This window comes from Aotus nancymaae, unplaced genomic scaffold (genome assembly GCF_030222135.1).
Source record: "Aotus nancymaae isolate 86718 unplaced genomic scaffold, 86718_ANA_hifiasm-v0.15.2.pri h1tg000007l, whole genome shotgun sequence".
In the NCBI taxonomy this organism is placed as follows: Eukaryota; Metazoa; Chordata; class Mammalia; order Primates; family Aotidae; genus Aotus; species Aotus nancymaae.
The window spans coordinates 995,438-1,007,769 of NW_026988418.1; the positions used below are offsets into that span (position 1 = coordinate 995,438).

The 12,332-nt window shown below is 56.4% G+C and overlaps 1 protein-coding gene across 2 annotated transcripts; it reads right to left on the minus strand.

The window, feature by feature from the left end:
• Positions 1 to 1,780: 1,780 nt before the first annotated feature.
• On the minus strand, positions 1,781 to 10,507 carry FHL3 (four and a half LIM domains 3). Of its 2 annotated transcripts, none has more exons than XM_021677126.2 (6): positions 10,332 to 10,507; positions 4,293 to 4,468; positions 4,010 to 4,184; positions 2,979 to 3,148; positions 2,700 to 2,886; positions 1,781 to 2,575 (listed from the first exon to the last, which is right to left on the minus strand). In XM_021677126.2, the coding sequence occupies exons 2-6, from the start codon at positions 4,446 to 4,448 to the stop codon at positions 2,421 to 2,423; spliced, it is 843 nt and encodes a 280-aa protein (XP_021532801.1). In that variant the 5' UTR covers positions 4,449 to 4,468; positions 10,332 to 10,507; the 3' UTR covers positions 1,781 to 2,420. The 2 variants fall into 2 exon arrangements, with proteins under 2 accessions (XP_021532801.1, XP_012294533.1); XM_012439110.3 differs by lacking the exon at positions 10,332 to 10,507 and adding an exon at positions 9,706 to 10,095.
• Positions 10,508 to 12,332: the final 1,825 nt, after the last annotated feature.

The window sequence follows — 12,332 nt, forward strand, 5'->3', positions numbered from 1 at the left end:
TGGGCTCTTGCCTGCCGTTTTACTCTCCTGGCACTTCCTCCAAACGGAATTACTTGCTACTTCCCCAAAGCACTGTACGTTCTCAGGCCGCCAGGCCTTGGCACCAGCTGTTTTCTGTGATTGGACTGATCTTCCTCAACAAGTATTTATTGTACACATAGTAAGTGCCCAGAACTGAGAAGGAGCAGGGAGCAAGGCAGGCAGGATCTCATCTCAGTCCTTACCTAGGCTGGTGGGAGAGAGAAAGAAACCAAACCGTAAGCATATACGGTAATTACCAATTATAAACACACGTATAGGCATTTGTAAAAGTTTGTTGAAAATGTCAGGAAGGGAACTTAAGAGAACGGGTCAATAGGTGCAGCAAACCACCACAGCACACGTAAACCTATGTAACAAACCTGAGCGTTCTGCACCTGTATCCTGGAACTTAAAGTAAAATTAAAAAAAAAAAAAAAAAAAAAAAAAAGGCCAGGCACAGTGGCTCACGGCAGTAATCCTAGCACTTCGGGAGGTCCAGGCGGGCGGATCATGAGGTGAGGAATTCGAGACCAGCCTGACCAACATAGAGAAAGCCCTTCTCTTCTAAAAATACAAAAATTAGACGGGCGTGGTTGTGCGCGCCTGTAATCCCAGCTACTCCGGAGGCCGAGGCAGGAGAATCGCTTGAACTCCAGAAGCAGAGGTTGCAGTGAGCCGAGATCGCGCCACTGCACTCCAGCCTGGGCGACAGAGCAAGACTCTGTCTCAAAAAAAAAAAGAAGAAAAAAAAGAAAAGAGAAAATATCAACCACGGCTTCAGAAAGCGGGTTAGAACCCTGGATCCACCAGTGACTACCTATGTGACTTGGGACAACTGACTGTGGGCATCTCCACTTTTGTGTAATGGAAGTAATAATACCAGCCCACAGGACTTCGGGGAGGATTTAATATGAGATACATACAATCTCGCGGTTTCCGCCAGGCCGGAGGGGCCCCTCCCATCCAGGGCGCCGAGGGGCCCCTCCCCGCCCAAGGCCGGGCCCCACCGCAGGCGGCTGCGGGCACCACTGTGTGTGCGCGTACCTGCCCCAACAGTCGACAGTCGGACGCGGAGCCCAGACCGCTGCTGCCAGGGTCAGGGACCGGGGCGTCGGACGTCAGGAGTGGGGAGTGTCGCCCCGCCCATCTCCTCACTCTGGGGGACAGCCCCCCTCGCTCATTCCCGCCTCCACCCTGGACTTGAATTACTGTTGGGGGTGGTGAGACGGGGGACGGGGCGTGACCCATTCATGCCGGGAATCGGATCCAGATGTTCCCGCGGCATGTGCAGCTGCATCCTTTCCTTTTTTGGCAAAAAACGTGCGGCGCGAGCGGATCCCGGGCCGCCCCCGCTAATCCTTGGGAAGAGGGGGAAGGGGGCTGAGAGGGTCTGGGCCCAGACTGGGGATCAGAACCGGGTCCTGGCTCTGCGGGATTTGGGCAGGGCTGCTGGTGGAGGGGATGATTTGCACCAGCCAATTAAGGAACCCCACCGCCACCCTAGCTTTCGTTTGGAACCTCCCCCAAACCCCTCCCTTCCCTACATGGAGGAAAAAGCCCTCTGCCAGCAGGGAGGCAGGCCCAGCTCCAGAGGGACAGTAGCTGTGGCGGGGATCCCCTTCCTAGGGAGAGACTTCCCACTCGTGGCCTGGCCCCCCTCCCTCCGCCCTGCAAGGATGAAGTCTAGAAGAGATTCTGAGCCTCCCAGTCTGCAAAAACCCTTCCTTCCCCTCTATAACCTGAACACACACACAGAGGCCCTGCTTCCTCACACCGCTTTATTGCAGAATCTAGAAGGAGGGTGAGCCAATCTCACCCCTCTGCCCATCTCTGGGCAAAATGGAGCTGAAATAAAATGAGGAGACACTCGGTGGACACAGGCCAGGCAGCACCCTGTCCCCTAGAGCCCCCTAACCAGTGGGCCCCTGATCTGCTGCCCCCACAGCCAGCCTCAGCCCCGGGGGTTGGGGTGGGGTGGGTCGAGCCTGGGAACAGTCACTTTTGAGGACTTCTCAGGCATCCATAGGAGACCTAAAATCTATAAAGAGAAGTCTAGCTTTAAGGAGGCCTAGGTCCCAGAGTCCAGGTTTGGAGGGCTGGAGTCTAGAGCCCTGACTGGGGGAGAGGACTCAGTCTGGGAACCCAGACTGCAGGGCAGAGGGCTGAGTTCTGGAGTCCAGGTGTGGGGAGGGGGCTTGACTCATGGAGGCTCCATAAGAGCCCAGGTTTGGGGGCCTGGCTCAGGGAGCACCAGTTTGGAGATGCTGGAGTGGGGAGACAATCCCGGAGCCCAGAGAGAGACCCACGTTGGGGAGGGGCTGGGTCCCAGAGGTGGTTTAGAAGAGGAGCTACAGTCCTGGGGCAGTGGTACTGGAAAGCCTGGGTGCAGAAGCCCTGGTTCAGGGCCCTGCCTGGCTGCAGCCCTGGCAGAGCACTTGGTCTCCATCCGGCACGAAGCCTTGGCCCACCAGGGAGGTGGAGCAGCGGGCGCAGGAGAAGCAGTTGTGGTGCCAGTGTCGGTCTTCAAAGGACACATACTTGCCTCCACCGAGTCCTGGAGGGAGGCTGGAAGTTAGCTCTGCAGATCTGGGGATGGTCTGGCCCTCAACCTCGCCCAATACCACATCCCACTCCCTTGCCTGCACCCTACCCGCTCCGTTCTTTGACCCTTGTCCCACCTACGATGGGGAGCTTGCAGCTGCTGCACTTAGGTGCAAAGAGTTCTCCAAAACAGGCCACACAGTAGGGATCTTCATCCCGGGAGGTGAACTGCTGCCCTGCCAGGGGCGTCTGGCACCCAGTACAGACCAGACATTCCCGATGCCAGGGCTGATCACGGTATGTCACTCCACCCTGTGTCAGCGTCTGTGGGGGCAGCATCCATTAGTAGATATGAGTGGTGATTCCCACCCCACAACGGGCCTTACTCACCCCCACCTGGCTGGCCCAGCCCCCACCTTGCTGCAGCGGGCGCAGCGAGGAGCAAACTTGTTCTCATAGCATGGCACGCAGTAGTGAGCACCCTTGTCAGGCACAAAAGAACGGGAGCCCAGCGGCTGCTCGCAGCCACTGCACAGGAAGCAGTGCTCATGCCACGTCTGGCCTCCGTACTCCAGCTTCCGGGAACCTGTGGGAAACAGGGGTTCCACTCAGAGGCTGTGTCCCACGCTCCTGAGGGTCACGCTCTGTTACTTCCCCGGAGTCTCCACTGCTCTCACAGCCTGAGCAGGATGACATCCATGCACATGCAGCAAGACCCCCACCATGTACATTACACATGCTAACCTCTCCCCAGACACCAGATATGATGGCTCAGCACGCACTAGACATGAGGATTTTGGCATATGTTAAGCCCCTATATGTCCCAGATATGACTATTTCAGTACACAGCAAGCCTCCATGTAACAGTCATGAAGTCTCACTATGCGCTAAGCCTTCATATAACAGATGTGATGGTTTCAGCACTCACACGGGAACATGTGCCAGGCAAGTAAGTATCTGCCCACACAAAGTCCTAATGCCCTGGGCATGACAGATTCAGTACATGCTAAGCCCTCGCATCTCCTCAGCACACCATTCTCCATATGTTCTGAGTCCCAACATTTCTGTTAGGCATGCAGGTCCCCACACGTTAAGCCCTCTGTTTACCTGCCTCTGCACATGCTAAGACCCAATGTACCGAGCAAGTGGGGAGGGGGACCCCTGACAGTCTCAGCACACCTCTAGCACCTATGTGTACCAAACATGCAGATATTCACACATGCTAAGCCTCCAAGTATGTATCAAATGCATCAACCTGCCGGCACATAGTGAGCTCCCAGGAGACCAGGCAAACTGATCCTGCATACACTAAATTTCCAGAAACGTGGTGTGTGTGTAGGTCTTTACACAGACCAAGTCTCCATGTATGAGACAGACACATGCCAAGACCCTACGCAGATGCCAGGCATGCCAGTTCTCACACAAGATAAGCCCCTTGGAGACATACCAGGCATGACAGTTTCCCCACAGGCGGAGCACTGTGAGGAAAACGCACTGCAGTAGCAGTCATTGCAGAGCAGCTCACTGTCCTGGCAGGTGAAGGGTTCATCGGCTAGTGAGCGCTGGCAGCGGCAGCAGCGGAAGCAGCCCTCGTGGAAGTGGCGGTCTTCATAGAACAGCTCCTGTGGGGAACACAGTGGGGACACTGGCACCCAGGCCTGGTGGATCCATCCTTTGCCCCCTTCCTCCGGTCACCATCCACCTCCTGCCCAGCCTGGTCCTCTCCTTACCCTCGAGTCATGCCCAATAAGCTGCTGGCACTCAGCACAGGTGTTGGCAAAGGTATTGTCATAGCAGGGCACACAGTAGGGGCCGCTGTCTGTCTGGATGTACTTGCGTCCATACAGGGACTCGCTGCATTTTGCACAGTCAAATGACTCGCTCATGGTGGCAAGGGGAGAGAACCCTGTGGGGAGCACAAGGTGGAACTGGGGTCACGTAGAGGGGCTGTGGCTTGGCTCCTGGCAAAGAGCCCTCTGCATTCAAAACACAGCAAGAGACCTGGCATAGGAAATGCCGGTTCAGAGTAGGTGGGGATGGGGAAGGGGTGCTTCCAGGAAACCAGGAGTTCTGCATATTTCTTTCTGTATTTAACTGGGGGTAGGAAGAGGTCAGGAAAAAACCAGGAAGCAGAAGTTGTTTTCTTATCTAGGCCCTAGCAGATCTAGGGGGAGGGGGCTTTTCCTGGGTCAGTGACTCATTTCCTGCCCCAGCCAGCGTTTAGCCTCCACTGTCCCGACTGTCCCCAGCGTGGGAGAAGCAGGGGCAGGGAGCCCTCTCTTGACTCCCAGGAAGGGACCTTAGGAATATGGATAAAGGAACCCTTATCCAGAGCTCTGGAGTACAGAACTGAGAGATGGGAACGGGCTGTTCTCGGCCCCTCCTGATCCAGAAAACAATGGAATGCTAGAGAGATGCTGGATTGATGAATGGTGGAGGAGGCCAGTGTGAGAGATTTGGGCCTTCCCTCCCGGAGAATCAGCCAAGCAAGGGGAACTTCAGAGGCTCAGCTTAGGCTCAAGCAGGAAGGAAATCCTGCAAGCTGGACACAGCCAGGCCTCCCCAGCTAGACCCTCTGCCCTCATCCTCCCACCCCTGCTGTGTCTCTGGTCACACCAGCTTGGACAGCCTTGGCCTCAAACATCTGCAGCAGCTGTGGCAGCACAGATGGCCAGATGTCAGGTTCTGCCAGCAATGGGGAGAAAAAGGGAAAATGAAGTGTCGCAGGAGGCAGAGGGGAACTGGAGACAGACTGAGAGTGCAGTGTGCCCCTGCCACCTCTTGCTAGCAGCTGGCAAAAACCCCAGGATCTTTCCATCCCCTGGGGTCATGATTTCCCTCCCACTGCCTCTGGGAGAGATAGTCTTTCCCACCTTTTCTGATTTCTCAGGATTTGGGACTAGGGAGCTGAAAGGAGAGAGAGCAAGAGCCAGTGAAGACATTTTCTCCCCAGTCAGGCCCCATCTTGGGTGGGGGGGGGGTAGGACAAGGGGGAGCCCTGAGAGCTGCTGCTGGAGACACCCAGCCCCCCACCAAACCTCAGACACTTTCCATTTTCTCAGGAACAAAGCATGTTTGCGGGATGAGGTCATCCACACAGCTGCCTCTGGAACAGGAGCCCGGGGAGTGGAGCGGTAGGGAAGTGGGGTTCCCAGACCTTTCTACTGCCCCCAATTCCAGTCTCTAGCCCCAAAGTCAGAGCTTCCACCCCTGCTCTCCTCCATCATGAAGCCTGCTCTCTAAGGGCTGGGATCCTGGGGTATGGAGAGGACCCACCAGGACCCATAGGAAGGGGATGTTCTCACAGCTGTGGATGAGCCCGGGGAGGTTACAGGGACATACAAAGGAATTCACCAACCCACTCTTCCACAAGCCCCCGGTGACTGGCAGTCACCAGGGCCTGCCCTGGCTCAAGCTGAACGAAAAGTCCTCCTTTTCTCATCCACCCCCAGCTCAACATTCTTGACAAGCGCTGCTCTGGCTTGAAGTTCAGACTCCAGGCACCAGCAGATGCCCCTAGCTTGGAGGCCTGACTCTCCATACATCAAGCCTCTGTGCAATGGGACAATAATAAGCTTGCACCCCAGGCCAGGGCATGACGCCATCAGGAGCCAGGGTCTTTAGAGCTGGGACCCCTGGGGTGGGGGCTATGGCGTAGGGTAGAGAAGATACTCCTCCTTCTCAGTCCCTTTCCTGCCACTCAGACCCAGGTTTCCTCCGGCCCAACATCTGAGGATTGCCTGGGCTGTCAGCCACAGGGCAGCAGGGGGCCACACAGGTGGAATGTGTCCACAGGGGGTGCCTGGGCCTCTTCCTTCCTTCTTGGCTTGGCCCACTGTGGCTGCCACCGTCTCAGGCCCAGGCTAGCCCTGGGTCCACCCCCTGAGAGACAGTCAGCACTCCGAGACCAGGGTAACCCAAATAGGGTATGGGCACGGCTTCTATTTCCTTCCCAGAATCCCCCAATGTCCTAGTCTATCCAGCTGGGCTCTGATGAGGACAGAGTGAAGGGCACCATCAAGGCCCACCTGTCTCTGCCCATACCCCTCTCCCCGCCCTTTTCCCTGGCAAGGCTGGGGACTGAGGGGACTGAAGGGAGCCAGCCTTGTATTCCTTCCTGGCTGGCAGTAGGGCAGGGCTTGGGGGAGACTGCTCCTCTACAGATGGCTCTCAATCCCTGCACCCCCAACAATCTCCCCCGACAAGGCCCCTCCCAGGGAAGCTTCTGGAGCTCAGAATGACTGCGTAACTGGCTGTGGTGTGTGGAGTGGCTCACGCTGCAAGGTTTGAATCCCAGCTCCTACGCTTACTAACTGGGTGACCTTGGGCAAGTCACTTAAGCTTGTTTTAAGCTCCCTAAGCTTGTTTTCCTATCTAATTACATGAGATACTACTACTTCTTACCTCCTAAGGTTGTTGTCAGGCTTAAATGTGATGATAACTGTAAAGCACCTGGTAGATAATAAATATTCAGAAAATGGTAGCTATCAGTATTTTTCCTATTAGCGTCCTTCTCATACTGCGGCCAGATAACAGTTTCACAAGCAGGTCTGGATCAAGGAGCTAAACTGGAATTTTTTTTTTTTTTTTTGAGACAGAGCCTTGCTCTGTTGCCCAGGCTGGAGTGCAGTGGCGCGATCTCAGCTCACTGTAACCTCCGCCTCCCGGGTTCAAGCGATTCTCCTGCCTCAGCCTCCCGAGTAGCTGGGACTACAGGCGTGCACCACCAGACGCAGCTAATTTTTGCATTTTTAGTAGAGAGGGTTTTTACCATATTAGCCAGGATAGTCTCAATCTCTTGACCTTGTGGTCTGCTCACCTCGGCCTTCCAAAGTGCTGGAATTACAGGTGTGAGCCACTGCGCCTGGCCAGGACTGGAATTTTTAAATAGAGATGGGGTCTCAATATGTTACCCAGGCTGGTCTCAAACTTCTGGGCTCAAGCTATCCTCTTGCCCTGGCTTCCCTTGGCTAAAGTGCTGGGACTACAAGCGTGAGTCACCACACCCAGCCCAGATTTTTTTTTTTTTTTTTTTTTTTTTTAGACAGGGTCTCACTCTATCACCCAGACTGGAGTGCAGTAATTCGATCTTGGCTCACTGCAATCTCCGCCTCCAGGATTCAAGCGATTCTCCTGCCTCAGCCTCTGGAGTAGCTAGGATTACAGGAGCACACCACCATGCCCAGCTAATTTTTGTATTTTTAGTAGAGACAGAGTTTTGCCATATTGGCCAGCCTGGCTCGGCGTTTTTTTTTTTTTTTTTTTTTTTTTGAGTTGGAGTCTCACTCTGTTGCTAGGGCTGGAGTGCAGTGGCACAATCGTGGCTCACAGAAGCCTCAAACTTCTGAGCTTGGCCAGGTGAGGTGGCTCACGCCTGTAATCCCAGCACTTTGGGAGGCCAAAGTGGGTGGATCACCTGAGGTCAGGAGTTCAAGACTAGCTGGTCAACATGGTGAAACTCTATCTCTACTAAAAAGACAAAAATTAACAGGGCATGGTGGTGGGCTCCCGTAATCACAGCTACTCGGGAGGCTGAGGCAGGAGAACTGCTTGAACCCTAGAGGCGTAAATTGCAGTGAGGCGAGATTGTGTCATTGCACTCCAGCCTGGTCGACAGGAGCAAAATTCTGTCTCAAAAAACAAAAAAGTAACTTCTGGGTTCAAGCAAGCCACCTGCCTCAGCCTGAGTAGTTGGGACTACAGCCATGTGCCACCATGCTCAGCTAGGTTTTTCTATTTTTTATAGAGATGGGTGTCTCACTATGTTGCCCAGGCTGGTCTTTTAACTCCTGGCCTCAAGTGATCCTCCAGCCTCAGCCTCCCAAAGTGCTGGGGTTACAGGCATGAGCCACTGTGCCCAGCCTGTTCTGAAATTTGACCTGGACATTCTCAGTGTAGGCCGAGAGAGAGAACAGGAGGCCCCAGGCCCATGGGGCTTACGGAAGACACCAGTGGGGACAGTGTCCTGGTCACTCCAGCCTGGTCAGCCTGTCTCTAGTAAGCATGACTCTCAGTTCTCTCACACAGGTCCACGGGTGTTAGACACCTGATGCTGCTTTGCCACTCGCAAAGTCCATGCCTATCCCATCTCATCAGATCTCACAAAACGCAGGAAGGACAGAGTATCATCCCCATTTTACAATTGAGCACAAGGAGGGCAGGAAAAGAGCAGGGTCATGCCCAAGATCACTCAGGTATCAATCCCTGCCTCCCAGCCCAGAGCTCTGCTCTCTCCCTAAAAATGCTGCCCTGGTGATGAAGGAGATGGTCAGCTTATTTAAGGGCAGGGTGACAGGAGATGCAACAGAGCCTGGCTCTTCTCCCCAGCTGCTAGCCCTGTGATTGGAAGGCACACAGAAGCCTTTCCAATGACCCATGTCAACCATTTAACCCTTCTGTCCCCCACCCCCAACACACCCACTGTCCAGGAGGACCCTGGCCAGGTCCCACAGCTGTGAGTCAGGATCAGAACAGACCCCTCCCCCACCTTCTAGAAGCCAACAGGAGACTTGAAGGGAGAAATTCAACTCCCCCAACCCTCACCCTCTGCAACCAGGCACCAACCCCAAGCTCTGCTCTCCCCCATGGGGCCTGAAAGTCAGAGAAGTTTAGGGAAGGGGGTTGGGGAGCAGGATCCCGCAGCTGCTCTGGGGACAGGAGAGGAACAGTTCATTCACCCCGGTCCCCCAGGGCTGAGGCAGCCCGTCCAAGATTTGAGTTTAAAAATAAGTTGGGGCTGTCTTGGTGGCTGTGTGTATGCATGGGGCTCTTGTTCATCTCGAACTTACTGTCTTAGGGCCTCTGCCTCCTGGGGGATCAGTGGGCTCAGAGTTTCTGTTTCCCCATTGGTTCAGGCCTGGGTATGTCAGGGGCTGTCTTGGAAGCTGTCAGCCCACCTAGGTTCCTCTGCCTCCAATAAGTCTCTGTCTCTGCTCCACTCAGCATCTCAGTGTGGGCACACTTCAGCGGCTGTCTTTAGGTTTTGGACGGCCCTGTATCTTGACTGGCTGTCCCCCCGGGGGCCCATGCCTCTGTGGATCTCAAGTCTTGGTCTCTTCTTGTCTACATGACTGAATGTCTCAATGCCCACCACCTCCCTTTCTCTGTCTCTGCATCCAGGTCTCTTTCGCCATCTCTGCATACCTGAATGTCTCTGTCTTGAGTCTCTCGGTGTCTCTGCAGGCCTCAGAGAGCAGACTCAGCATGAAGCCACTGACACCCACGCTGCAGGGCACCTCCAAGGCCCAGAGAAGGGCCCTAGCAATGTGTTTGCTGGGGTTCTACGTAAGCTTTTTCTGATAATGCTCCACAAAGCCTGGGACGGCCCCCATGCCTCGGGTCTGTCCACCGGTAACTCCATACGCCCAGTGTGTCCTTGTTTCAATGATCTCGGTAGCCTCCTGCGCCTCGAGTCCCTGCCTGTCTCGATCTCTCGCTCCACCAGGCTTTCCGAGAACCTCAGTTTCTCCAGCGCTCCTGCTCGGTCTGTCTGTCTCTCTCTGGTTTTTTCTATTTCAAACTTAGCCCCCCTCCCCTGCCCAACTCTCGCTGCCGCCCCCGCCCCCGCCCCGCCGGGCAGCCCGGAGGGGTCCAGTCCGGGCGGGCGCTCTCCCGGGCTCGGCGTGTCCCGGGCGCCCGCGACCAGAGCCCGGTGGGGACGGGGGCCGGGGCCGCTGCTGGCCTCAGCCCTCCGCGGGTCCGCTCGCTCCCCGGCCTGGGCGCGGGGGAGGACGGCCAGGGCTGGGAGCCGGGGTCGGCGGGGCGCTCACCTCGAAGCGGGCGGCGGGCGGCGGGAGCGGGGCGCGCGCGGCGCGGGCGGGGCCGGGAACCGGGCGCCGCGTCCCTCGGTGGCTCCTACCTGCGGGCCGGGCCGAGCGGGGGCCGAGCGGGGGCCGAGCGAGTCGCCGGCGAGGCTGCCGACTGCAGACGGACCGTGTGGGCGAGTGGGAGCGCGGCCCCAACCCCTCCCCGAGGAAGTGAGCGCCGGCCCGCCCCGCCCGGACCCCGCCCCCGGTCCCCCAGCCCGCCACGGGGGCCAGACCCCGCCCCCACCTCCCTGCCGGCCCGGCCCCCTCCTCCCGCCTGGCCTAACCTGGCTCTCCCAACCTTCGGGCGGCCGGGACCCCGCCCCTGTCCCCTCCCCGCAGCCGCTGCTGTCCTCCCCTCCCACCCCCATCCCCAGCTGCCAGAGGGAGACTGCTGTATTCCATCTCAGGCCGGCGGCACCAGACCCCGCAGACCACAGTCCATTGGGGAAGAGTCTTCTGACCTCCTCGGATCTCCGCCCCCACAACCTTACCCCTAGGGGTGACACTCAGCCCGGCCTTAATCCAGGCTGGAGGAGGAGGTTTTGACTCTGCTGTCTTAAGCCTGTCAGCGGGCACCAAGGTGTTCTCTGAAAACATGGGGCAAAGAGAGGACCCCTCCCTACCATAGGGCCTTGACCTTCAAAGGGTTTTATTCCACAACTTTGAGTGGCAAAAACAGGGGTAACCACCTCCCCACCTCCAGCGGCCTCCTGACACTGAGAAGTCCTGCCTTGCCTGGGTTCAGTGCCCAGGAACAGTTTTGACCTTTGAAGCTCGGGGGAGACCCTAATCCTTGGCCCCATGATCTTTGGGCTTCTAGGGAGGGGTGCGAGGAGTGTGAGAAGATGGGGCGCTGCAGGGGTGGTGGAAGAGAGGAGAGGGGACCTCTGCAGTGTCTGAGCCTCTGGCTTCCTCCCTGTGTCCGTGAGGAAGGACTGGCGCCTGCTAGGGACACGAGGCCCCTCCAGGTCCTTGAGGCCACCCCCCTGGGATCCTCAGGCTTGTCACTAGGAATAAATAGCCTCGGTCTGGAAGGGTGGGGAGGGAGGGAGGCAGGAGGCTCTACTGTGCTGTCTGGGGAAACAAGAGACAGCAAACCAACCCCGGAATAACCTTAGCATGTAGAGTGAAGATTTAGGTGCCCGCAGAGACCTCCCCACACCCCAGGCTGGGTGCAGCCGAGCTCTCAAGGAGGAACTAACACCCTCCCAGGCTGGGGCTCCTGAGAACCCTTCCCTCCCATTTCTGTGTCATGCCTGGGTTCCTGGTTCCCAAGTCACCTTCCAGGCCTGGTTTCCTTTCAAAATTAAATCATTGCTTGTTTATTATTGCTGTGGCTGCCTAAATGGTAAGAGCCATGAAGGCAGGGCTCCTTTTTGTTCACCACTGCCTTCTCAGTACTTAACCCAGGGTCCGGCACATCATAAACATCTGATGAATGAATGGATGACAGACACTGCTTCAGTATGCATGTCCCTCTAACATCCTCTGTTTGGATCACAGGCACCTGCTCTCTAGAGTCCAGGCAGTGAGCATCCAGCCCATGGATGGGGCCTTTCTCTGGGATTTTTTTTTTTTTTTTTTTGAGACAGAGTCTCTCTCTGCCATCCAGGCTGGAGTGCAGTGGCACGATCTCAGCTCACTACAACCTCCACCTTCCAGGTTCAAGCGATTTTTCTGCCTCAGCCTTCCAAGTAGCTGGGACTACAGGTGCATGCCACCACGCCTGGCTAATTTTTTAAATATTTTTAGCAGAGATGGGGTTTCATCATATTGACTAGGCTGGTCTTGAACTCCTGACCTCATGATCTGCCTGCCTCAACCTCCCAAAGTGCTGGGACCACAGGTGTGAGCCACTGCGCCTGGCCTCTCTGGGATTTATCTGGCAGGTGTAAGGAACTCCCAGCCCAGGGCAGAGCAGTGAAGACTACTCAGTCTTGGTGGAGTGGGTACCAAGAGGAG